Genomic DNA, 22,571 nt, shown 5'->3' on the forward strand with positions numbered 1-22,571 from the left:
AGATGGAAGCAGCGACTCTGGTTCCTCCTTGGGCCCAACCAGGGAGAAGCGACCCACGCCCGCGTCCCAGAAGTGGACTTCCCGGCACCTGGAGCTCCCTTCCCTCTGGCCTACCCCTTCCGGTGCCCTCCCCAACCTCCACCCCTGCACACCCCGTAGGCCGGGTTGCTCCAAGTGCACCTCCCCAGGGGAGCCCCGAGAAAAGGAAGGATGAGGAAGACGGCTCCAATTCCCTCCGAATTCTCCCAGCTTTGCTTTTCACCCCTGACGGGGCAGAGGGGCCTTCCTGGGCCTGTCTGGGCCGCTCGTTCCTTCGGAGGGGCAGAGGGGAGGCGGCTCCTAACGGGCTGACCCGGAGGAATCCGATGTAGACAGCTCCGCAGCTCCCAGCCCCAACCCCTACGGAGTTCAGGCGTCTGCAGCCCCTCCTGCCTGGGCACTGGGAACTGCGAACCCGGGTGGGCCCCTCCACGTGCCAGTAGACCCGCCCCTCCCGGGCGCCCCTCTCCGACCCGGGCCTCTGCAGGGAGCCGGCGCGGGCTTACGCCTTCCCAGCGCCCTTTGCCGCCTCTCGGGAGGCCCCGCACGGACCCCAGCCTGGCTGGGCCGTCCCCTCCGGATGGGCCGGCGGGCGGAGCAGCGCAGAGGGCACCGCCCTCGGCCCGCCCGCCGAGGAGGGGACGCGAGCGGGAGGCTGCGCCAGCGGCGCCCGCCGGGGGCCCGCCGCACTCTGCTCTCGGCCTCCCGAGCTGCGGGGACGGGACGGCTACCTGCGCTGACTCTGCGGGCCGGGAGCCGAGTCCAGGACAGAGCCGGAGCCGCTGAGGGAGGCGAGAGGGCAGTGCGTGGAGATGGCGGCCGCGGCGGCGGAGGAAGGGATGGAGCCGCGGGCGCTGCAGTACGAGCAGACCCTGGTAAGTGAAGATGAGCTGAGCCCGAGGAGTGCGCTCCGGGACCGCCGCTCCAGGTTACCCTGGGAAGCGCGAGGACCAGGGGCCTACCCTAATCCTGTCCCAGCCTTTTGAGCTGGGGAAACTGAGGCTTGGAAGTTTGAGGCTGCAGGGCCGAAGGGATGGAAACTGCATGCTGGTTTCTGGCTGAGGCTGAGGGCCTGCAGAGGACAAGGACACCAGGTACTTGTCCCAGGTGTCCTTCCCCTCACCCCCTCAACATGCACGTTTTCTTTGCTCCTCCCCTTCACCACTTGGGCCCAAGTCTTAGCACCCCACTGCGCCTTCCGCGGCACCATTCACACCATTGAAGTTTCCACCACCCAAGACATTCTCTGTGTCCCTGCCATGTGCATGGCACCATGCTAAGCATAGAATCTAGTGTGTAGAAAGATGGTCCGCCCCAGACCCTACCTCTGGGGCCTCCACACCCAGCGTTGGCTCTAGGAGCCCCTCAGTTGACTCTGGAAAAAGGTGGCTTGCCACTCTAGGGGACAGGAGCATTAGGGAGGGTGGATGAAGCAGGAATGGGTGTGGGAATTGGAACCTTTGTCCATGCTGATGTGGGGTATCCAGCCCCCACCCACTACTGGGTGTGTCCCCTGACCTCATTAGAAGCGCAGGGGTCCTGGGCTCTGAGCCGACTTATCGCCCCCATTGTTACTTGGTGTTTGAGAAGCCACGTGACCCTCCTCCTGTCACTGGGGTGGAAGACCCAAGCCCTAAGGAAAGGAAGGGGCCCCTGGTTCCTTTTTACCAGCTTGGGCTGGAATTTGCCCAGGAAGGTGGCAGGGAGGGAACGTCTTGGGGAGGAGAGGCTGTAACTAAGTCTGGGAGGTGCCCAGTTAGGAGAAAGTAGCTGGATGAATCAGGATGACAGGGAGAGGTGGGAATAGAGCAAGGGTAAAGGGGCCAACCCTTGGGATGGGGTAGGAGACACTTGTCAATCGGCCCAGACCAGGATAGGAGCATGGTCAAGGAAGCCAGGCACCTGGCCTCTGAAATGGTGCCTCCTAACACCAGCCACCACCTCTCCATCTCCGTCCCTTCCAGCTGTCTCTGGAATGAGCTCTCAGGGTCGAGCTCTGTCCCCGGCACTCGGTGCTCCAGCCTGCCCCCGCCCCCCTTCCCCATCCTGTCCCTTTGTCTTTCTCTCCCACTCTCAGCTCCCTCCTCCTACACCGTGCTTGCCTCTTAATACTCTCAGTTCTCTTCCTCCTCCCGACTTCTTCCTCTCTCATCCCCTTCTTTCTCTTCTCTGTCCCTTCACCTTGCCTCTCTTTTTTCTTTTCCTTTCTCCTCTCTAGTTCTCTCTTCTCTTCGCTTTCCCTTTCCTCACTCTCTATCTCTCACCCTCTCTCTGTCTCTATCTTTCCCTCCCTTCCTCCCCGCCCCCCCCATCCAATCCCAGCCCCAACAGGAGCCCTTTGTGTCCCGAAGCTCTGCGGGTGGCAGCCGGAATCTACTCCTCCCCGCCCCCCAACACACGCCCAGCTTGGCAGGTCTAGCCATGGTTCAGGCGACTCTCCGGTCCCATCACCCCAGCATCCACAGTCACAGCCCAGCCATCCTCAGCCTCCGCTGTCCCCCAACCCACCACTGGGCTCAGTGCAGCTCCATAGTGGGGCTGAGGTCACCAAGCCCTCTCCACCCTAGGCAAGAGGCTTTCCACTCCCAGCTGGGCTGGCAGGCTGGTGGGGGTGGCAGTGGAGAATGGGGACAAGGGGATTAGGGTGGGTGGGAGGGGTGCAGCTGAGTTGGTCACAGGCCAGAGGCCCAGCAGGAACGTGATAAGGATTGGGGCTGCGCCTGCTCCTGGGCCCAACTCAGCTGCCCCGAGCTCCATGAGGCTCTTATTGTTGCCCATGTGCCCTTGATCATCCCTTACTCCCTGACCTTCCCACCTCCCACTTAAAAGTGTTTTTTCCATCTTTTCCTCTTCTGGGGCTTCCCTCTCACTCCTCCTCAGTGCCCCAGCCCCAGGCCTGTGAGAAGAGGACCGATTATTCTGCCACCCCCAGAGCTGTGTCCCTGTACCTTGGCTGTCCCCATCACTCTGGCCAGGACAGCCCCCACAGTCTGCAATGTGCATTGTTCCCACACCTTGGGCCAGAGTGGGAACTGTGCGTTCAAGAGGGATATCCAATGTGGGGGCTGGGAGAAGGGGAGTGGAGGCTCTAAGAACCCTCCCTGCATTCCCACTCAGCCCATGACCTCAAATGCCCCCATCCCTCCTGTTGCTGCAGATGTATGGCCGGTACACTCAGGACCTTGGGGCCTTTGCCAAAGAGGAAGCTGCTCGGATTCGCCTGGGAGGGCCTGAACCCTGGAAAGGTCCCCCTTCCCCTCGGGCTGCCCCAGAGCTCTTGGAATATGGACGGAGCCGTTGTGCCCAATGCCGCAGTGAGAACTGGGTTGGGGGCAAGGGACCTGGCTGTGCTATGCTGAGGGGAGCAGAGGCCATTAGAGCTGCTGATGGGGGAGAGGGGGCAGTTGAGGGGGCCGTAAAAGGGGTAGGAGCACTTTGGTGCCAGCCTCCCCCTTCTTCCCTTCCCTGCATCCAGTCTGTTCTGTCCGCTGCCACAAGTTCCTAGTATCCAGGGTTGGTGAAGATTGGATCTTCCTGGTCCTGCTGGGGCTCCTCATGGCATTGGTCAGCTGGGCCATGGACTATGCCATTGCTGCCTGTCTGCAAGGTGAGGGCGACAGCTGGCAGGGGGAGGACTGGGAAGAAACCTCCTGCGTCCATGCCACACTCATCTAGACGTGGAGGAAGGCATCTTGGCTTCTTGGCCACTGACCACTTTCCCCAGCCAGTCTGACTGCCCAGATTCAGGCATCTTCTCAGCCACTCCCATAGGGTACAGCTTCTTGTGTCCCCTCTCCAAGTGACCCTCTTGCCTAGGTTGGGCTTTGTCCCAGTGAATGCCCTCAGGGACCCTTTCCTTCCCCCATGCCCTGACATGTGGTATTCCTTGGGACAGCCTGTCATATCAGCGTGGTCCACTGGCCAGGCAGGTAGTGGGTCTGTGCACTGGGGGTCCAGCAGGTCATCTTCCCACAGCCCAGCAGTGGATGTCCCGGGGTTTGAACACTAGCATCTTACTCCAGTACCTGGCCTGGGTCACCTACCCTGTTGTCCTCATCACTTTCTCAGCCGGATTCACACAGATCCTGGCCCCTCAGGCTGTCGGTATGTTAGAAGAGAAGGGGAGGGCAGAGGTGGGACCCCTGAAATAGGCACACCAAATGCCTCTCCTGAGACTGTTCCCTCTCCAGGCTCTGGCATCCCTGAGATGAAGACCATCTTGCGGGGAGTGGTGCTGAAAGAATACCTCACACTCAAGACCTTTATAGCTAAGGTCATTGGGCTGACCTGCGCCCTGGGCAGCGGAATGCCGCTTGGCAAAGAGGTAACTGCAGGTTGGGGAATGAAGGAGTCCCTCCTGGTGGAAGAGGAGGCCAGGCCAAGGTCAGGGTGGGCCCCCTCCCGACTCACGGCCTGCCCCACCCCACAGGGCCCTTTTGTGCATATCGCAAGCATGTGTGCTGCCCTTCTCAGCAAGTTCCTCTCCCTCTTTGGGGGTATCTATGAGGTAAGGGGAACCCTGAGGGAAGTGGGGGGCAGAGGCTGCTGAGCCCACGGCTGACCCCCTCTTGCCACCACTCTCACCAGAATGAATCCCGGAACACAGAGATGCTGGCTGCCGCCTGTGCCGTGGGGGTGGGCTGCTGCTTTGCGGCACCTATTGGAGGTAGGCAGGGCTCCTAGGTCTGTCCAGCCCCACAACCCTGCCCTTGGCCTCTCCTCCTTGACCCCTCTTCTCTGGGTCCGAGGCCTTAGGCCAGGCCCAGGCCTCAAGTGACGGTCTCCCTCCCCCTCACAGGCGTCCTCTTCAGCATCGAGGTCACCTCCACCTTCTTCGCGGTACGGAACTACTGGCGGGGCTTCTTCGCTGCCACCTTCAGTGCCTTCATCTTCCGGGTCTTGGCAGTCTGGAACCGGGATGAAGGTGGGGGGCACCCAGGGGATGAGGGCAGCCCGAGATGGTGCCAGGTAGGGGGCCCACGAGGCTAGGCCTGCCTCCCTCTGCTATTCTTCCCTTTAGAGACTATTACGGCCCTCTTCAAAACCCGATTCCGGCTCGACTTCCCCTTTGACCTGCAGGAGCTGCCAGCCTTTGCTGTCATTGGGTGAGGAGCTAAGGGGCCTGGGGGTGTTGGAGAGGAGGGGGGGTTTCTGGAAGACTCCTGTTCAGTCGGGTGCCTCTTCCCTTTCCAGTATTGCTAGTGGCTTCGGTGGAGCCCTCTTTGTCTACCTGAACCGGAAGATTGTCCAGGTGATGCGGAAGCAGAAAACCATCAATCGCTTCCTCATGAGGAAGTGAGTGGCTCTCGGCTCCTCTCCAGGCTGCTTTGGCTTGTATAAGGGCCGCAGTAGGTCAGGGGACAGTGATGGCGAGAGAGTGGCCCAGTCAAAACAGGCACTCCCCTGAGAAATCAGCCAGGGTATTTTCCAGGCTGAGTGAGCATTTTTATGTTCATATGAATTACCTGAAAATTGGCACTTTTAAGTTTATAGTCAGTGGCAGAGGACATTTGGGAATCAAAGACTAAGGCCTCCTCAGGTCCGCTGGCCTGGCTCCCTGGAGAGTGTTTGAGCCTGTTTGCCCCCATGACCCATGAGGATGGACGAGATTTCTTGGTTGTTTTTTTTTGTTTTTTTTTTTTTTGAGACGGAGTTTCACTCTTGTTGTCCAGGCTGGAGTGCAATGGTGCGATCTCGGCTCACTGCAACCTCCGCCTCCTGGGTTCAAGCTATACTCCTGCCTCAGCCTCCCAAGTAGCTGGGATTACAGGCATGTGCCACCACACCTGGCTAATTTTGTATTTTTTATTAGAGACGGTGTTTTGCCATGTTGGTCAGGCTGGTCTCAAACTCCTGACCTCAGGTCCGCCCACCTCAGCCTCCCAAAGTGCTGGGATTACAGGCGTGAGCCACTGTGCATGGCCGAGATTTTTTTTTTATCTCCAGAACACAACTCTGTCAGTGTGACCCTGAGAATTGGGAGTGAGGAGGCCTGAGACATGACTTCCCTTGGGACTGACATCCTTCAGAGAGAGGGCACCCAGCTGAACCTGCTCCCTATACACCTCTGGTCAACTTCACAAGTGACCCCCACCTTCCCCCAACATTGACCTTCACTCTAAGTCACCGCAGAGAGACAAACAGAGGCAGAAACTTCTCCACCCCACCACACAATATGCCCTTCAGATGGGCTTCTGAGGGCGGAGGGTGGAATAACAACTCGGAGGGGCCCCAGGGAGGGCTTGGAGGATGGACTTTCTGCTGCTGCTACCCACCTACACAGTCAGGGACTGACAGAAAGGTCTTCGGGTCAGACCCCTGCACTTAGAGTAACTCCAGTCCACCATTATTACCCTTGGGGCTATCATATCATAAACAGCAGAGGAGACCTTCTGTCAGGACTGAGTGTTTTCATGAAAGAGCCAAGGCTCTGCTCTGACCTCAGCCCTGAGATATGCGAGGGCACGCAGCCCTTGGCCACCCACGACTGATGTGAAACCTACGACTCTAGACGCCTGCTCTTCCCGGCTCTGGTGACGCTGCTCATCTCCACGCTGACCTTCCCCCCTGGCTTTGGACAGTTCATGGCTGGACAGGTAACCACAGGCAGAACAGGAGTTTGTGCTTTCCCTTGGAAGGCATTCCCTCCAAAGCCAACAGCCCCAGTGTGACTGCGGGACCCCTTGTTCCCCATGGGATGCCATGGCCTCTTCCCTTCATCCTGTTGGTTCCCCAGCCTGAGGCACCCTGTTCACTCTAGCTCTCACAGAAAGAGACGCTGGTCACCCTGTTTGACAATCGGACGTGGGTCCACCAGGGCCTGGTGGAGGAGCTAGAACCACCCAGCACCTCACAGGCCTGGAACCCACCACGTGCCAACGTCTTCCTCACCCTGGTCATCTTCATTCTCATGAAGGTGGGCTCCTCATGTGTACACTGCTAACCTTTACATAGCTTGCCCTTCTAAGCACCTGCCATGCAGTGCTCACTGCTTGAAGCCTCTCCACAGTGACATGGGAAAGGCACTATTTTTAGCCCCATTTGAAAGATGGGGAGTCGAAATACAAGGAGGTGAAGTAGCTGGCCCAAAGTCACACAGCTAGAGGGCAGAGCGATGATCTGAACCCAAGCCATCTGCTTCCAGGGTCCTTCCCCTTGCCATCACCTGGGAGGCCTGGGGGTTCCGGGGTAGCTGGGAGGATTATGGGGTAGTTGGGAGGGTTATGCCTACCTGACCAGGGAGGTAGACTTCTCCTGGGTGGAGTTGTGGGCTGCCTGGGGCCAGGTGGAGCCTCTTCGCCTTTGAACCACCCCCTGCCTGCAGTTCTGGATGTCTGCACTGGCCACCACCATCCCAGTTCCCTGTGGCGCCTTCATGCCTGTCTTTGTCATTGGTGAGTTCTCAGCTGCTTGCTATCCCGGCCTGCACCTTCCCGACCCTCTGGCCGCCCCTGGGCCATCCCTCTGCCCAAGAGCGGGTTTTTGGTCCAGCCCTAGCCTGAACCCTGACCCCGCAGGGCTGTGCCCTGCACTGAATGACCCACTGGCCCCTCCCTCACCCTCTGACCCTCTCTCTTCCTAGTGCCCTCTGCCCTCCCCCTCCACTGCCTCTTTCTCTTCCCACCCTCCTCCCTGAAGGAGCAGCATTTGGGCGTCTGGTGGGCGAAAGCATGGCTGCCTGGTTCCCAGATGGAATTCATACAGACAGCAGCACCTACCGGATTGTGCCTGGGGGCTACGCTGTGGTTGGTAAGTGCCTCAGGTCCCATCAGCCTTGGAAGACCCCCCACCCACGCCCCAGCCACAGGGTCTGAGACTCTGATGCCCCCTGCTGGCAGAAAGCAGGCTTCCATCAGAAGCACAGGCCCAATCCCAGGACTGTATTGGGCAGCCCTGAGGGACCCACTCAGGACCTGCCCTGGCTGTGGAGAGTCTTCTGGGGCCTGGGCACCCTGAGGAGACTGAGTGTGACCGTCCCCAGGGGCGGCTGCGTTGGCAGGAGCGGTGACACACACAGTGTCCACGGCTGTGATCGTGTTCGAGCTCACAGGCCAGATTGCCCATATCCTGCCTGTCATGATCGCCGTCATCCTGGCTAACGCTGTCGCCCAGAGTCTACAGCCCTCCCTCTATGACAGCATCATCCGAATCAAGAAACTGCCCTACCTGCCTGAGCTGGGCTGGGGCCGCCACCAGTACGGAGGGCTGGGTGCCAAGGGGGCTGTGGGTGAGGGGCAGAGGGCATCCTAGATCCCCCTACACCCACCTCCAGCAAGGTCCTGGAGCCTATGAAGCTGGGAGATGAGCCACCTTCGTCCACACCCCGGAGGGACTGTAGCTGGCCCCTGCTGTTCAGAAAGAAGGGTGGGAGCACCCCTTGGCCCTTAGCCCCCATCCCCATGGATGGGCTCTGGAGCCCTCCTTGTGGCCCTGGGATGGTAATGCTCTGGGCAACTCTCCCCATGCTGACCATAAACCAAGCGCCCCTCTCGGCCCCCAGGCAGTACCGGGTGCGTGTGGAGGACATCATGGTGCGGGATGTTCCCCATGTGGCCCTCAGCTGCACCTTCCGGGACCTGCGGTTGGCACTGCACAGGACCAAGGGCCGAATGCTGGCCCTAGTGGAGTCCCCTGGTGAGGCCAGGAGGGGGCCCAGGTGCTAGGGGCATCTCCAAGGGTCGAAGCTTCGGGAAGGGGCAGGGAGCTCAGGACTGGTCTCCTTGGTTCCAAAGGGAATGGGCCAGCACTTGCCAGGTGGGGGCTTCCCTCTGGTGTGTGGCCTGAATGCAAGGCCCCACTCTTGAGTGTGAGAGAAGGATGGGGCTAGAGGGCTCCCTCTCAGCTCCTGAGTCCTTCCACCTGTTCTGTCCAGAGTCCATGATTCTGCTGGGTTCCATCGAGCGTTCACAGGTGGTGGCATTGCTGGGGGCCCAGCTGAGCCCAGCCCGCCGGCGGCAGCACATGCAGGAGCGCAGAGCCACCCAGACCTCTCCACCATCTGATCAGGAGGGTCCCCCTAGCCCTGAGGCTTCTGTCTGCTTCCAGGTGAGAGGAGAAGCCACAAACACTTCCTAAATGTCTTTGTGTAGACTGATTGGGAGGGTGGTCTGGGGCCATGGCCCCACCAGCCCCTTCCTGCCCATGCAGGTGAACACAGAAGACTCAGGCTTCCCGGCAGCCCGGGGGGAGACCCACAAGCCCCTAAAGCCTGCACTCAAGAGGGGGCCCAGTGTCACCAGGAACCTTGGAGAGAGTTCCACAGGTAAGCCCATCTCTCCTGTGTCAACAGAGCCTCAGCCAAGCTACTGAGATCCATTAGAGTCCCTGCCCAGCCCTGTTGCTGGGGCATATTCCAGCTGGAAGAGGCTGCCCACATGGGCCAGGGCTGGAACTACGATACCTCTCCCCCTGTCTTCCTTACCTTTCCTGGTCCTCTCCCCCAAAGATGACACTGCCCCCGGGGGCCTTATGTTTGGGAACACAGGAAGCGCGGAGTCGGCAAGCATTGCCCTCCGGAGCCTCTTCTGTGGCAGTCCACCCCCTGAAGCTGCTTCAGAGGTGAGTGGTTGGAGCCTCTCCTCCTAGCTTGCTTTTTCCCCAGCTCCCTCGCCAATGCTGAGACCACATCATTAACCCTGCAGTGCCTGCCTCTATTCTCCCTGCCCTTCGGCCCTCCCTGCTGTCAGCTCGGGTCCTGCGGCATGCCCTTCCCCCTGGGCTCTACCACTTCCCCTCACCTCCCCTTTCCCTATAACCTCAACTCCTCATCTTTCTGATTTGGCTCTAACAAAATTGAAGAAGTTGGAATCCTGTGAGAAGCGCAAGCTGAAGCGGGTCCGAATCTCCCTGGCAGTAAGTATGCCTGCTCTTCCAGGAGCTCGGGGGTACCGGGCAGGGAGGGCAGGGTCTAGGCTGGATAAACTCCAGAGCCCCTAGCTGCCAGCCTCCCTCCCTCTCTACTAGAGTGACGCGGACCTGGAAGGCGAGATGAGCCCTGAAGAGGTAAGGTGCCACTGGACTCTGGACCCTGTTTCTTTCTGGGTGTGTTCAGTCATCATGTTGGCTGCTGTCCCCATGGGAGGGACCACAGGGTTGGAAAAAGGGCAAGTCAGCTTTCAGGGAGGTGAGGTCAGCTACAGGCACCTTCTCCCTAACCCTCGTAGTCTCTTCCCCTCAGATTCTGGAGTGGGAGGAGCAACAACTAGATGAACCTGTCAACTTCAGTGACTGCAAAATTGATCCTGCTCCCTTCCAGCTGGTGGAGCGGACCTCTTTGCACAAGGTAGGGCCAGCAGCCTGGCCCAGGGCTGGCCTGGGCTCTCAGGACACAGTGGAGATCTTGGTCCCCCTACAAGTTTGGACTCAGGCCAGTGGGGAAGGAGGGAGGAGAAGGGAGTTGGCTCAGTGCTGAGATGTTTTTTAGACATATTGCTTGGATGATGGGAGGTGGGAGCAGCCTCCTCCTGCTCTGTGGTGGAGCCAGGCATCGTTTTTCCTCTGCTCAGCCTTGCCCTCGAGGGAACTCTGGACCAAAGAAGCAACAAAGACAGGGCTTGAGCTGGGTGGAAGCCAGAAGGCCAGCCCAGGGTCAGAGCTAGGCAGGAGGCCACCACAGCCCAACAAGGTTGATACGCCCATGCGGAAAAAAATGGGTGAGAAACAGGCAGGATAAGAAAATCCAATAAACAAGCTAACAAACATCCAAGTAGTGGTGGGGAGACTGCAGAGAAGAGATAAACAAAGATGAGAAACACCCAGTAGGGGGCTTGGAATGTCAGACCCCAGAAAGTCTGCCTTAATGTGGGCCGAAGGAAAACTGGTGGGGACGCAGGAAGATGGCTCAGCAGAACTGCAAAGCAGCCTGTAGAAATGGGGGCGAGGAACGGAGTAGACTGCCTGGTGGTGGGTGAGGCAGACACCAGAGGAGGCCAGGAGCTCTCTGCTTCCAGGACTCCTAAGGAGGGCAGCCTGCATTGGTAAAGTGGCTCCTGGGACCCAGCAGAAGCCAAGGGGTGTTTTAGCTAAATCTTTGACAGGCATAATGTACAAGCCTTGAAGCATTGGGGGGTTTGGGGGAGGGGATAAGCAGCAGGTAGACATGCGCAAAACCTGCAGCTTGGGCATTTAGCTTACATACAAACTTTGCCTAAGAGCCAGCATAGCATGGACAAGTGGAGACTAAGGCAGGAAGCATAGGGGACAAAAGAGAAACAAAAAGGTAAAAGGTAATAAAGGAACGTGGAAGTCCTTGGATGAGTGGCAAACTGCAATGCAGTTGCAAGAAAAAAGGTAATAGGCCTGAGAGGGCTTTTTTCTAAAGCCTTTCTTCCCAAAACCTCTGAGGCTTTTCCACAATGATCTTACTCCTCAGACTTTCATGATGATGATCATGCTGACATTTTTCGAATGCTTGCTATGTGCCAGACACTGTGCTAAGCTCTTCAAGTGTTGAATCATCACGACCACACTATTAGATATTATGTTCCAGTTTTCATAGATGAGAAAATTGAGATTCAGAGAGGTTGAGCAAGTTGCACAAGGACACACAGCTAATAAGTAGCAGAACTGGTGCAGTAGCTCACACCTGTAATCCCAGCACTTTGGGAGGCTGCGGCAGGTGGATCACTTGAGGTCAGCAGTTCAAGACCAGCTTGGCCAACATGGTGAAACTCCATCTCTACTAAAAATACAAAAAATTAGCCAGGTGTGGTGGCTGGCACCTGTAATCCCAGCCACTTGGGAGGCTGAGACAGGAGAATTGCTTGAACGTGGGAGGTGGAGGTTGCAGTGAGCCGAGATCACGACACTGCACTCCAGCATGGATGACAAGAGCGAAACTCCATCTCAAAAAAATAATAATAATTAGCAGAACTGGGCCTGGAATCTAGAATGGTCTGACTCAAAAGCCTGTGGTCTTAACCATATTAATACACAGGGAAACTGAGGCATGCAGCGCGGAGGTAATGTGCCTGAGTCAGCCCAGCAGAGTCAGGCCCAGAGCCCAGATTTCCTGGCCCTGCTCCCAGGATTCTTTCAGAAGGCCATGTTGTCCCTCTCCGTGTCAGTTCACTATTCCCAAGCCCAAGAAGTATGGGCCCTCCAATGGGTTCCGTGATGTATAATTAAATCAAATGAAAAAGAACAAAGTAGACATTTGTTACAAACTTGAAAATCAGAGGAAGAGAAGAAGCCTTTGAGGAACCAACTAACAAAAGTACAAAGAACTAGAAGTGATAAGAACATAAAAGATTAGAACTCAAAATGTCCTTACAGGCCTGAGGAATCAATAGGTAGTCACCCAATTAAGTTCAGGAGGGGAACATTCAGATAAGAGAGAGAAAACATTGGAGACTACTTAGGAACCCGTGCAACTGGAGATCACTGTGCCAGCTAATAATTAATTCATTCAGAAGCCACCCACGGAGAAGCAATGGTAAAGGCCAGAGTGGGGCCAATGCTAGGGCCAGACCAGCTGAACCCAAATCCTCACTATGCTACATGCTGGCTTGCTGTGTACCTTGGTAAGTTTCTTAGCCTCTCTGTGCTTCACTTTCCCAATCTGTAAAATGGGGATCACACCTCACTGAGTTTTCTAAGAATTACAGGACTTGAAACATGTGAAGCACTTACAATAGGGCCTAACACACAGTAAATACTCAATATATGTTAGGAATTACTGTTACTACTACTACTACTTATACTGAGAGATGAATTTTAAAAGATAGCATATGCTGGGCATGGTGGTGCACACCTGTAGTCCCAGCTACTCAGGAGGCTGAGGTGGGAGGACTGCATGAGCCCAGGAGTTCAAGTCCAACCTGGACAACATAGCAAGACTGTCTTCTAACCAAAAAATTTTATTTATTTATTTATTTATTTATTTATTTATTTTTAGACAGAATCTCACTCTGTCACCAGGCTGGAGTACAGTGGTGTGATCTTGGCTCACTGCAACCTCCACCTCCCAGGTTCAAGTGATTCTCCTGCCTCAGCCTCCCGAGTAGCCAGGATTACAGGAGCATGCCACCACGCCCAGCTAAGTTTTTATATTTTTAGTAGAGATAGGGTTTTACCATATTGGCCAGGCATAAGCCACTGCACTCGGCCAAAAAAAATTTTTTTAACTAAAAAAATGTTTAAAAAAATAATGAGAGAAGAGCTGAAGTGTGAAAGAAATGAATGTTTTCAGAAAAAGAAGAGTGATTATGTGAAGCTGGAGGCTGGAAGCTAGAGTGCACAGTAGACTGTGAGGCTACAAAGACAGGTTGGAGTTGGCTTGGGAAGGGTCTCATGGGCCTTCTAGGGAGTCTGGGCTGTACTCAGGTTTGACAAAGTGCATAGAATAAGCAGGGCCAGACTGGAGGGAAGGGAGGCAGAAAGGAGAACCCATCAGGCTGTTGCAGCCCCAGTCTTTGTGAGGCTAGTGAGGCTAGAGTCAGTAATGGCCAGGATGTTCAGGAAGTGGATTGGTAAGGCTTGGTGACTGTCAGGGGCAAGTGGTTTGCAAACCTGAAAGGCATATCACCAGCCAGAAGCTCACCTGATTACGATTGTGGAGAAAAAGAAAATTCAAGGTAACTATTTAATAGGCTCCTTGGGAGAAGATGAGAGGGGTTATTTGACCATAAGAAGACAAGTCTAAGGGATTATTAACACAGGAAACCTTATAATAAAAAGGTTTCCCTCTGAAGTCAGACAAGGAAATTAAAGCTAACTTGTAGCACACAGGACTCAAGTTAGATAGGAGGAGGAATCGCTAACCACATGACAACTGTGTTATAGGTATTGAAGGAACACAGAAGAACTTTTTTTTTTTTTTTTTTTTTTTTTTTTTTAAGACAGGGTCTCACTCTGTCACCCAAGCTGGAGTGCAGTGGCATGATCGTGGCTCACTATAGCCTCTGCCTCCTGGGCTCAGGTGATCCTCCCAACTCAGCCCCCCAAGTAGCTGGGACTACAAGCATGCACCACCATGTCTGGCTTTTTGTAGAGACAGGGTTTCACATATTGCAGGCTAGTCTCAAACTCCTGGGCTCAACATTCTATCCACCTTGGCCTCCCAGAGTGCTAGGATTACAGGTATGAGCTGTCACGGCCGGAAGAGCTTATTCTAAAATTGAACTTCTTGCCCCTCTAAGTACTATCATGCCATGGGTGGAGAAATTTAGGAAGGTTCTGGAAATCCTTCCCTAAAGAATTTCAAATGTGTAAGAACATTTTAAAAGTGTTAAGGTAATTTAAGTGAGTTCTGAGTAATTGGTACACAAGAAGCTGTTATTATGCTCGTCTTGATTCAAACATTAAGCCAAGAGGCTTACAAGTAAACTCAGAACAGTGAGATAAATGATAGGCCAAAAATTCCAGGAACTGCTGAGTCAGGAGAGCATTTTTCAAGACATCTGGCCCCAAGAAAATCTACTGAAAGCATAAGGAGAACTGGCTGACAGTTTCTGAACCGCTGGTGATTATATCTGAAAGCTTAGGGGAAGGCTCAAAGCAAGAAAAACATGGGAAGATGGGGGTGACCATTGTCCTCCTGGACTGCAAGCTGCATCTCAACGGAACTTGGGATTGGACCCTAGAAAAGGCAGACTGTATGAGAGCATAGCATGCTTCAGGCCAAGACTGGAATGCCAGAGCACGGGAGACTCCAAACCTGGCCAGCCAGGTAGGAGGGCAACTGAGAAGCAGTGGAACGAGAGGCATAGGATTCAGGGCCCCGGTGCCCTTAAGGTGTGTGTGGACTCTCTCTTCTCGGTATATCTGCTACTAAACAGGACTGGGGTTATGCGTCCCTCTCTAGTGTGATGAAAAGTGACTGGGGCTGCACAGCCACTCCTGATGACCTGCCCGGAACAAGTCACTTCACTGTTGAGCCCCATGCTGCTTCTCCTAATGCTTAGTTCTCAGGACAGTACTGGAATTAAATGATAATGAAGACCTAGCATGGAGCCTGGCCAATCACTAGATTTCACATGTGAAGAGTTGTTCTGTCCTGCATCCCCCTTTCTAACATGAGACTAAGAATTCTTCCCCCATCCTATTTCTCCGTCAATATAAGCAACATAAGGATTTTGAGTATCAAGTTTCTGAGGCCTGGACACAGAAACATTCTATTATTACTATTGTCATTATTTTCCCTCCAGCAGTCCTGTCTCCTTCCCTCCCAATCTGTGGCACCCTTTCTATTCCACACCAACCTTGTCCTGGGCCCCTGTGGCCTGTCATTTAGAGCTGCCCATTGTCCATCAAGTCCAATCTCTTTTCTTCCCACACTGCAGACTCACACCATCTTCTCACTGCTGGGAGTGGACCATGCTTATGTCACCAGTATTGGCAGACTCATTGGAATCGTTACTCTAAAGGAGGTGAGGTGATGGTGGCCTCCAAAACTGCTCCACTTCCAAAAAGGCATGGAAGCTTATGTCCAGCTCACCTGGGGAGGAAGGTAGGGAGGAGTCTGAGCCAGGAGCTCTGGGTCCAGACATCTGTCCCTCTCACCTTTCCAGCTCCGGAAGGCTATCGAGGGCTCTGTCACAGCACAGGGTGTGAAAGTTCGGCCGCCCCTCGCCAGCTTCCGAGACAGTGCCACCAGCAGCAGTGACACGGAGACCACTGAGGTGCACGCACTCTGGGGGCCCCATTCCCGTCATGGCCTCCCCCGGGAGGGCAGCCCTTCCGACAGCGATGACAAATGCCAATGAGCCCCTCGTGGGTGGCCTAGGATGGTGCTAGCCATGCCTGTCATCCCAGAATGTGCATCTCTCATTCCTTCTGCCTTGGGAAGGCAGGAGGCAGCTACAGCCGGAGGCTGAACCCCAGCCCCCTCCAGACCTGGGGTGCCAGCTTCTCCCAGTTTATCCTACCTGGAATCTGACCCACTGCCCACCTACAGCAACTTTTCCAGGGGCAGGAAGATCAGCCCTGCCCTGGCAGGGTCACTTGACCCCTGCTCCCCCTTTGAGGGGAAAGGGGTAGAACTAAGATGGGTTTATAACTGGAACCTCCAATGACCAGATGTATATAGAGATTTACAAAGATTTTTATATTAATTTAATAAAACAAATTCTTAAATAGAACAAAATAAACACCTAATGAGCCACTTATATATAGAATGCTTGTGCCCGTTGGCTCTCGTTCTTACCTTGGGCCCTCTTACCTGCCAAAGCCTACAAGGCCCTTAATTCTAAAGCCACCCACCCTTCCCACAACCACAAAAACCTAGAGTCCAGTGACCTTGGAATGCAGGATCTGCCAGAGGCCTCCACTGCGTGGTCATTAACACCCTGGCTGGGGCGGGGCCCCTGTACTGTAGCCTTGGCCTTTCATTCAGACAGAAAGGCTCTACCTTATTTCCTCCCCAAGGAGAGACACTCCCTCATGACTGTCACTCACTGGCACGATTCCTGCCCCTCAGCAGGCATCAGCTGACAACTCCTGGCCACCACTGTGGCCCTCTTGTGGCCCTCTCTAGAAGAACATGAAGTCCCAGCTCTGTGGCAACCAGAGCCATCCTTTCTTCCACCTCCGGTTCAGAGAGCTCTGCATGAATGGGCAGCCCGGCTGGCTGTGAGGCGCCAGGACACTGCCCACACATCCTAGGAGGGGTTGGGAAAGGGCCCGGGCCCCATTAGGAGGCCAGGAAAAGGGTGGAGGGTACATGCTTTCATCATTCCAAAGCCTCTCAGAGAAGAGAAGCTCCGACTGAAAAAACAGACCAAAAACCTTCTGTCTTCAGGAAAAAAGAGGAAGATTTAGAGACTATGGAGAGGTGAATGAAGCACAGCACAAGCCCAGCTGGGCAGGGGGCCTTGGGGGACGGCTCAACCCATAGGCTCCGGGAGGGCAAGAGCCAGCCCCTCCAGGTGGGAGTGATTCTATCAAGCACTGCACGTGGACTCGGAAGTGAGAAGAAAAGCAGAGAAGAGAGAGGCATGGGGAGGGTAGGGGGTGGCCGGGCCCCCTCCCACCCCACCCCCCGACAGCCCAGTCACAACCCCCTTAGTGGTTCACATCATCCGAGGAGGAAATGTGTGTGTGGCATTTTGATTTAAGAACATGAACATCACTGTCTGCCACAGCTGTAGCCATGCCCCAGAGGCCCCGGGCAACCCCCGGCAAGCCCCGGGAGTGGGGGCAGGACATGCGCCCCCAGCCCAGCCCCTGCCTCCTCTCCAAACACTTTCATGCAAAACACACAATGGAGAAGCGAGCGCTCCCAGGAGCCCTCTAGGCTGTGGAGCTCTGCTGGGAGCCTTGAGCCCACACTTGGGCACAGAGACTCTGCCCCTAGCAGCAGCCAGGGGATGCATGCCACCACCAGGCATGATGTGGGTCACTGTTCCTCTGGCTCATCCTCATCTAAGGACACCACCCCAGAAGAGGCCACATCAGAGGCTTGTCGCTGCCGTTCCCAGCTGCCTACTAGTGGTGGGCAGAGCGGCTGGCAGTCCTTGCAGGGGGCTGGCTCCTCCTCAGCGGGGGAAAGGCAGGACTCCGTGAGGGGCGAGTTGTAGAGCGAGTCCTGGGTCTCCAGTGGGCCCAGGCTGCGGAAGGCACTTTCCCGGCTGGGGGGCAGTTTGGCGAGAAGCAGCTCATCACCCAGCAGCTGGGAGGCCAGCCGGGCTGGGGAGCCCAACAACCCGTCCTCCAGGCTGCACAGACTAGAGCACAGGGTGTCTGGGGACACGGTCTGCGAGCAGTCGCTCTCAGGCTCCACGGAGCCCTGGCGCACAGGCCGGGAGAACCGGTGGCCGGTGAACAGGTCCTGGAGGTGGGGCCCCAGGGGCAGCTGCCCAGCCATGTCTGTGAGGGGAAGAGAAAAGAAGATAGTCCTGCTGGCTTCATTTCAATTGGCCAACCTGGAAGCCACATTCGCCCCACTCCACCCCTGGCATAGCTCTGGGGGTGGTAGGTAGGTGCTGGGTAACCTTGAACCAGTCACAACTTTTTGAGACCTCAGTTTCCTTAATGGTGAGATGGAGATTCTAACAATACAAGAACAAGAGTCTGGCACACAGTCGGGTGTGGTGGCTCACGCCTGCAATCCCAGTACTTTGGGAGGCTGAGGCAGGCGGATCACCTGAGGTAAGGATCTCAGGGATCCATGACCAACATGGAGAAACCCCATCTCTACTAAAAATACAAAATCAGCTGGGCGTGGTGGCACATCCCTATAATCCCAGCTACTAGGGAGGCTGAGGCAGGAGAATTGCTTGAACCTGGGAGGCGGAGGTTGCGGTGAACTGACATTGTGCCATTGCTCTCCAGCCTGGGCAACAAGAGTGAAACTCCATCTCAAAAAAAAGAAAAAGTGTCTGGCACACAGTAAACAAGCAGTAAATGCAGGGTCACCACATATGGCCATACAGGTTGCTCATCACACAACAGGGCCTGTCCAAGGCAGTGAGAGATAGCAAAATCTAACCCATACTCTGCTCACCAAGCAGCATGCCCTGGCCTGCCAGAGAAAGGGGTGCCTTTTTCTAATTTGCACAAAGATTCCACATGGGCTAGTAGCAGCCTTGGATAAATGTTAGTTATTATCATTACTCCAGGGGTCAAAGTAGGCCTGGAACTCAATCAAACAAAAATGCCTGTGGTTTAAGGTTCCATCTTGGCTTCAGACATCCAAATCAACCCCTCAGACCACAGCAGCAGTTCCCAACCTGCTCTCATGTATTGCCTGCCTTGGAGAACTTATTAATTCACTGGAGGGGTAGGGGATGGTAGAGGTAATCTTCAAAGGCAAAGAGGTTGTGGGGAATGGTGGCCTGTGAGACTTGAGCCCAGAAGCTACAGAGAAAGTCAGCCATGTGGTCTAGGGAATGAAAGATGAGAGGGCCGAACACAGCTGCAGAGCCCTGCAGGGTCCCCGCTGCAAGCACTGGCCCGGAGAAAGGCCCACAGGCTGGAATGCAAGGATGCTGAATTGGAGCCAGCACGGCCCCGTGGGTGTTCCAGGCCCAGCATGCCTTCCTGTTGACCTGGGATGCAGCCCTGCAAGGTGCTGGGCTGTGCACTGCAACTCATCTGCCCTGCCACAGCCAGCCAGAAGCCTGCCTTGGAGATGAAGAGGCAAAGGCATTGCAGACCCTCCCAGAAGGTGTCCTTGAGGTCTTTTGGCTTTTTTTTTTTTTTTTTTTTTTTTGAGGACTGCAAGGCACAACTGTGCAGACAGGCAGAGAGGCCTCAGCACCTGTGGGAAAGGAACGACTCCATTTCTGTCTGCTCATTTCCCACCCGTGAGTGTGGACAGCCTTCCTGTCCCTGGAGTGTCCAGGCCTGCCTGGACTGAGTCTGCCCCTCTCCCCTGCCCTTCCAAAGGCTGAGTGTTCTGGGTGTGGCTCTGAATGAATCCCAAGGTCTATCAGCCAGATCCACCACAGCAATAGCCCAGGATGTCCCTCACCTGTGTCCATTCCCCCAGCAAAGTCCTCATCATAGGAGTCATCAGTGGAGTCCTCGCCATCCACAGAAGACCACGCTCGGAGTTTGGCTTCCGCGATGGCAAACTGCTCAGCCACTCCTGTCGCAGGGACAGAACGCATAAGCAGAGAAGGTGAGCTAAGTCTAGGGCTCAGCTTGGAGACAGGAGAGAGGAGAAACAGGTATGGAAAGACTCCAACCCCCACGTCAGACCTGAGGAGACAAGAAAGCAGCCCTGGCCGGGTGCGGTGGCTCACACCTGTAATCCCAGCACTTTGGGAGCTGAGGCAGGTGGATCACTAGGTCAGGAGGTCAAGACCAGCCTGGCCAAGACGGTGAAACCCCATCTCTACTAAAGCTACAAAAATTAGCCAGGCACGGTGGCAGGTACCTGTAATCCCAGCCACTCGGGAGGCTGAGGCAGGAGAATCTCTTGAACTGGAGTGGCAGAGGTTGCAGTGAGCTGAGATTGCGTCACTGCACTCCAGCCTGGGTGACAGAGTGAGACTCCGTCTCAAAAAAAAAAAAAAGCAGCCCTGTGCCAAGAGTGTAACTTATTCCCTTTCTGCCATCCACCTGCTGCAAAGCGAGCCTCTTGTTCGCCCTCGCTGAGGTCCGAATAGGAGGAAAAGGCTGATTCCAGGGCAGCAGGCGAGTCACTCGGCTTGCTCCAGCCCTTCCACTCAATGAGGTGAGCCACTCGGCCCTGGGCCATGGCAGTAGGCTTGGTCACGTGGTCCTTCACCACCTGGGAAATACCTGGAGACGGGGGAGGGTGGAGAAGCCTGGTAAGGGACCAGGCCAGGGAGCACAGGGGCAGGGAGGTGGAAGGGTGGCAGTAGTTAGGATCTATGTGAACCTTTGGGTGGGAGAAGGGGCTGAGATTCACCTGAGCGAGAGAAGAAAGGGGAGACCCCAGCATGTGCTCACAGGAAACAGTTCCAAAGGGACTGTGCAAAACGGAGGAGAAAGGACAAAGTGGCCAGAAACACGGGAGGGGCTGCATACCATGCAGGGAGGACCTGGCCAGCGCAGCGATCTCCTGGATAGTTAGGGCTCTCCGGGACTTGGGCAGCATCGCGACTGTGTCTCCAACATTCACCTTGGATAACACCATTAGAAGGTCAGTGCCCCTCTGACAGTAATGACCTTCCCCCTAACATGCCCATACCCCAGTGAAGGCATGAGGAGACAAGAGCTAGGAAGGAACAGCACATATGTCCCAGTGGCTACAGGGAAATGTAAGATGATAAGAAGCTAGGACAGGTGAGTTATGTCCTCGCAGAAAGCAACGGAGATTCAGACAGGCCCCAAGAAGCAAAACTTCAGCTAATCCTCCACTTTCCCAGCACCCAGAGGAGATGGAGGCAGGGCAGGAAATGAAAAACCACGAGTGGGACCTCTGAGGAGAGGGAAGAGGAGGAAGGGAGAAGAGTGTGGTATCCAGGACTTCTTTTTTTTTTTTATTTTGAGATGGAGTCCTGCTCTGTCGCCCAGGCTAGAGCGCAGTGGCGTGATCTCGGCTTACTGCAGACTCCACCTCCCAGGTTCAAGCGATTCTCCTGCCTCAGCCGCCCAAGTAGCTGGGATTACAGGCGCCCACCACCGCACCTGGCTAATTTTTGTATTTTTTAGTAGAGATGGGATTTAACCATCTTGGCCCAGTATGGTCTCGGAACTCCTGACTTCATGATCCACCCGCCTCGACCTCCCAAAGTGCTGGGATTACAGGCATGAGCCACCGCACCTGGGCTAGGACTTCTTTAAGATTCCCCTCCCCGGCCGGGCATGGTGGCTCACACCTGTTATCCCAGCACTTTGGGAGGCCAAGGCAGGTGGATCATGAGGTCAGGAGATCGAGACCATCCTGGCTAACAGAGTGAAATCCCATTTCTACTAAAAATACAAAAAATTAGCCGGGCGTGGTGGCGGGCGCCTGTAGTCCCAGCTACTCGGGAGGCTGAGGCAGGAGAATGGCGTGAACCTGGGAGGCAGAGCTTGCAGTGAGCTGAGATCATGCCACTGCACTCCAGCCTGGGCAACAAAGCAAGACTCCGTCTCAAAAAGAAACAAAGGTTCCCCTCCCCTCTGCCCCTTGTTCCTCCTCTTGGTCTTCCCATCCACATTCTGGCAAACTCAGCAAGATGGACACCAAACCCCAACACCTTCTCCCCACATACAGCCCTGCTTCCTGACCTCTTTCCTTTGCATCACCCACCATTCTCCCATCCAGCCTGGCTCCAAACTCAGCATTACCATCAACTCTCCCCTAGGCTTTGCTTGCCCATATCTGTTGATAAGACCTAATAATTCGACCGGCAAGCTCCCTGCTCCTACCCTGTCCTTTCTACTCCTACTGCCACTGCCCTTTCTCAAGGCCTCAATGTCTCCTGCCCAGGTCGGCAGAGGTGGTGTTCCCCCAGCCTCCTCCAATCCCATGTATTTTCTCAGGCCAAAGTGTAGTGAGTGTAGTGCTCCTCTTCTCCTCTGGACTATTCTGATGGCTGGCTGGCTCTTTCTCATTCTTCCAGTTTGGGCCAAAATACTACCTTGTCAGAGTAGCTTTCCTGGCCCCCTTCTTGGTAGTCTGTCCTCTCTCTTTAGTCTCAAATCACTCTCTGTCAATGTATCCCATTTGTGGCCCTTAATCATAGTGAGTAATAATGGTCTTTTTGCATTTCCTGTTTCTTGTTGGTCTCCCTCACTGGTCTTTGGCTCTTGGGGAATTCAGTCTGTTTTGGTCACTGTAGTGCCCAGTGTTTAGCATAGCACCGAATACAGAATAATTTCTTAAAAATGCATAGGCTGCTCAAGGCTGTAATCCCAGCACTTTGGGAGGCCGAGATGGGCGGATCACAAGGTCAGGAGATCGAGACCATCCTGGTTAACATGGTGAAACCCCGTCTCTACTAAAAAAAAATACAAAAAAACTAGCCGGGCGAGGTGGCGGGCGCCTGTAGTCCCAGCTACTTGGGAGGCTGAGGCAGGAGAATGGCGTAAACCTGGGAGGTGGAGCTTGCGGTGAGCTGAGATCCCGGCCACTGCACTCCAGCACGGGCAACAGAGCAAGACTCTGTCTCAAAAAAAAAAAAAAAAAAAAAAAG

General features: G+C 55.1%; 3 protein-coding genes across 10 annotated transcripts in view; 1 reads left to right on the plus strand and 2 right to left on the minus strand.

The window, feature by feature from the left end:
• Window positions 1-22,571, minus strand: part of EIF2B5 (eukaryotic translation initiation factor 2B subunit epsilon) — a 566,918-nt gene that overhangs the window by 328,535 nt on the left and 215,812 nt on the right. The gene's annotated exons all lie outside the window — the stretch shown is intronic.
• Window positions 191-16,151, plus strand: CLCN2 (chloride voltage-gated channel 2). Of its 4 annotated transcripts, none has more exons than XM_025375140.1 (24): window positions 191-914; window positions 3,197-3,353; window positions 3,515-3,646; window positions 4,015-4,143; window positions 4,230-4,363; window positions 4,469-4,546; window positions 4,627-4,705; window positions 4,838-4,963; window positions 5,060-5,144; window positions 5,233-5,334; window positions 6,551-6,635; window positions 6,800-6,955; window positions 7,364-7,433; window positions 7,678-7,788; window positions 8,021-8,234; window positions 8,540-8,673; window positions 8,912-9,084; window positions 9,187-9,301; window positions 9,524-9,597; window positions 9,838-9,891; window positions 10,003-10,041; window positions 10,217-10,321; window positions 15,321-15,407; window positions 15,549-16,151. In XM_025375140.1, the coding sequence occupies exons 1-24, from the start codon at window positions 852-854 to the stop codon at window positions 15,741-15,743; spliced, it is 2,697 nt and encodes an 898-aa protein (XP_025230925.1). In that variant the 5' UTR covers window positions 191-851; the 3' UTR covers window positions 15,744-16,151. The 4 variants fall into 4 exon arrangements, with proteins under 4 accessions (XP_025230925.1, XP_025230926.1, XP_025230927.1 ...); XM_025375141.1 differs by having other exon boundaries at window positions 680-914; window positions 7,729-7,788; XM_025375142.1 differs by lacking the exon at window positions 15,321-15,407 and having other exon boundaries at window positions 680-914; window positions 15,549-16,145.
• FAM131A (family with sequence similarity 131 member A) overlaps window positions 16,064-22,571 on the minus strand; it is an 11,331-nt gene continuing 4,823 nt past the window's right edge. For all 5 annotated transcript variants that reach the window (XM_025375170.1, XM_025375169.1, XM_025375168.1 and 2 more), the window contains 4 exons: window positions 20,476-20,569; window positions 20,044-20,226; window positions 19,451-19,567; window positions 16,064-17,844 (listed from right to left, as the gene is read on the minus strand). In XM_025375170.1, coding sequence (XP_025230955.1) covers window positions 17,375-17,844; window positions 19,451-19,567; window positions 20,044-20,226; window positions 20,476-20,545 — 840 coding nt within the window. In that variant the 5' untranslated portion in view covers window positions 20,546-20,569 and the 3' untranslated portion in view covers window positions 16,064-17,374. The remainder of the gene's footprint in view (window positions 17,845-19,450; window positions 19,568-20,043; window positions 20,227-20,475; window positions 20,570-22,571) is intronic.

The sequence above is a fragment of the Theropithecus gelada genome, chromosome 2 (genome assembly GCF_003255815.1).
Source record: "Theropithecus gelada isolate Dixy chromosome 2, Tgel_1.0, whole genome shotgun sequence".
Lineage (NCBI taxonomy): Eukaryota > Metazoa > Chordata > Mammalia > Primates > Cercopithecidae > Theropithecus > Theropithecus gelada.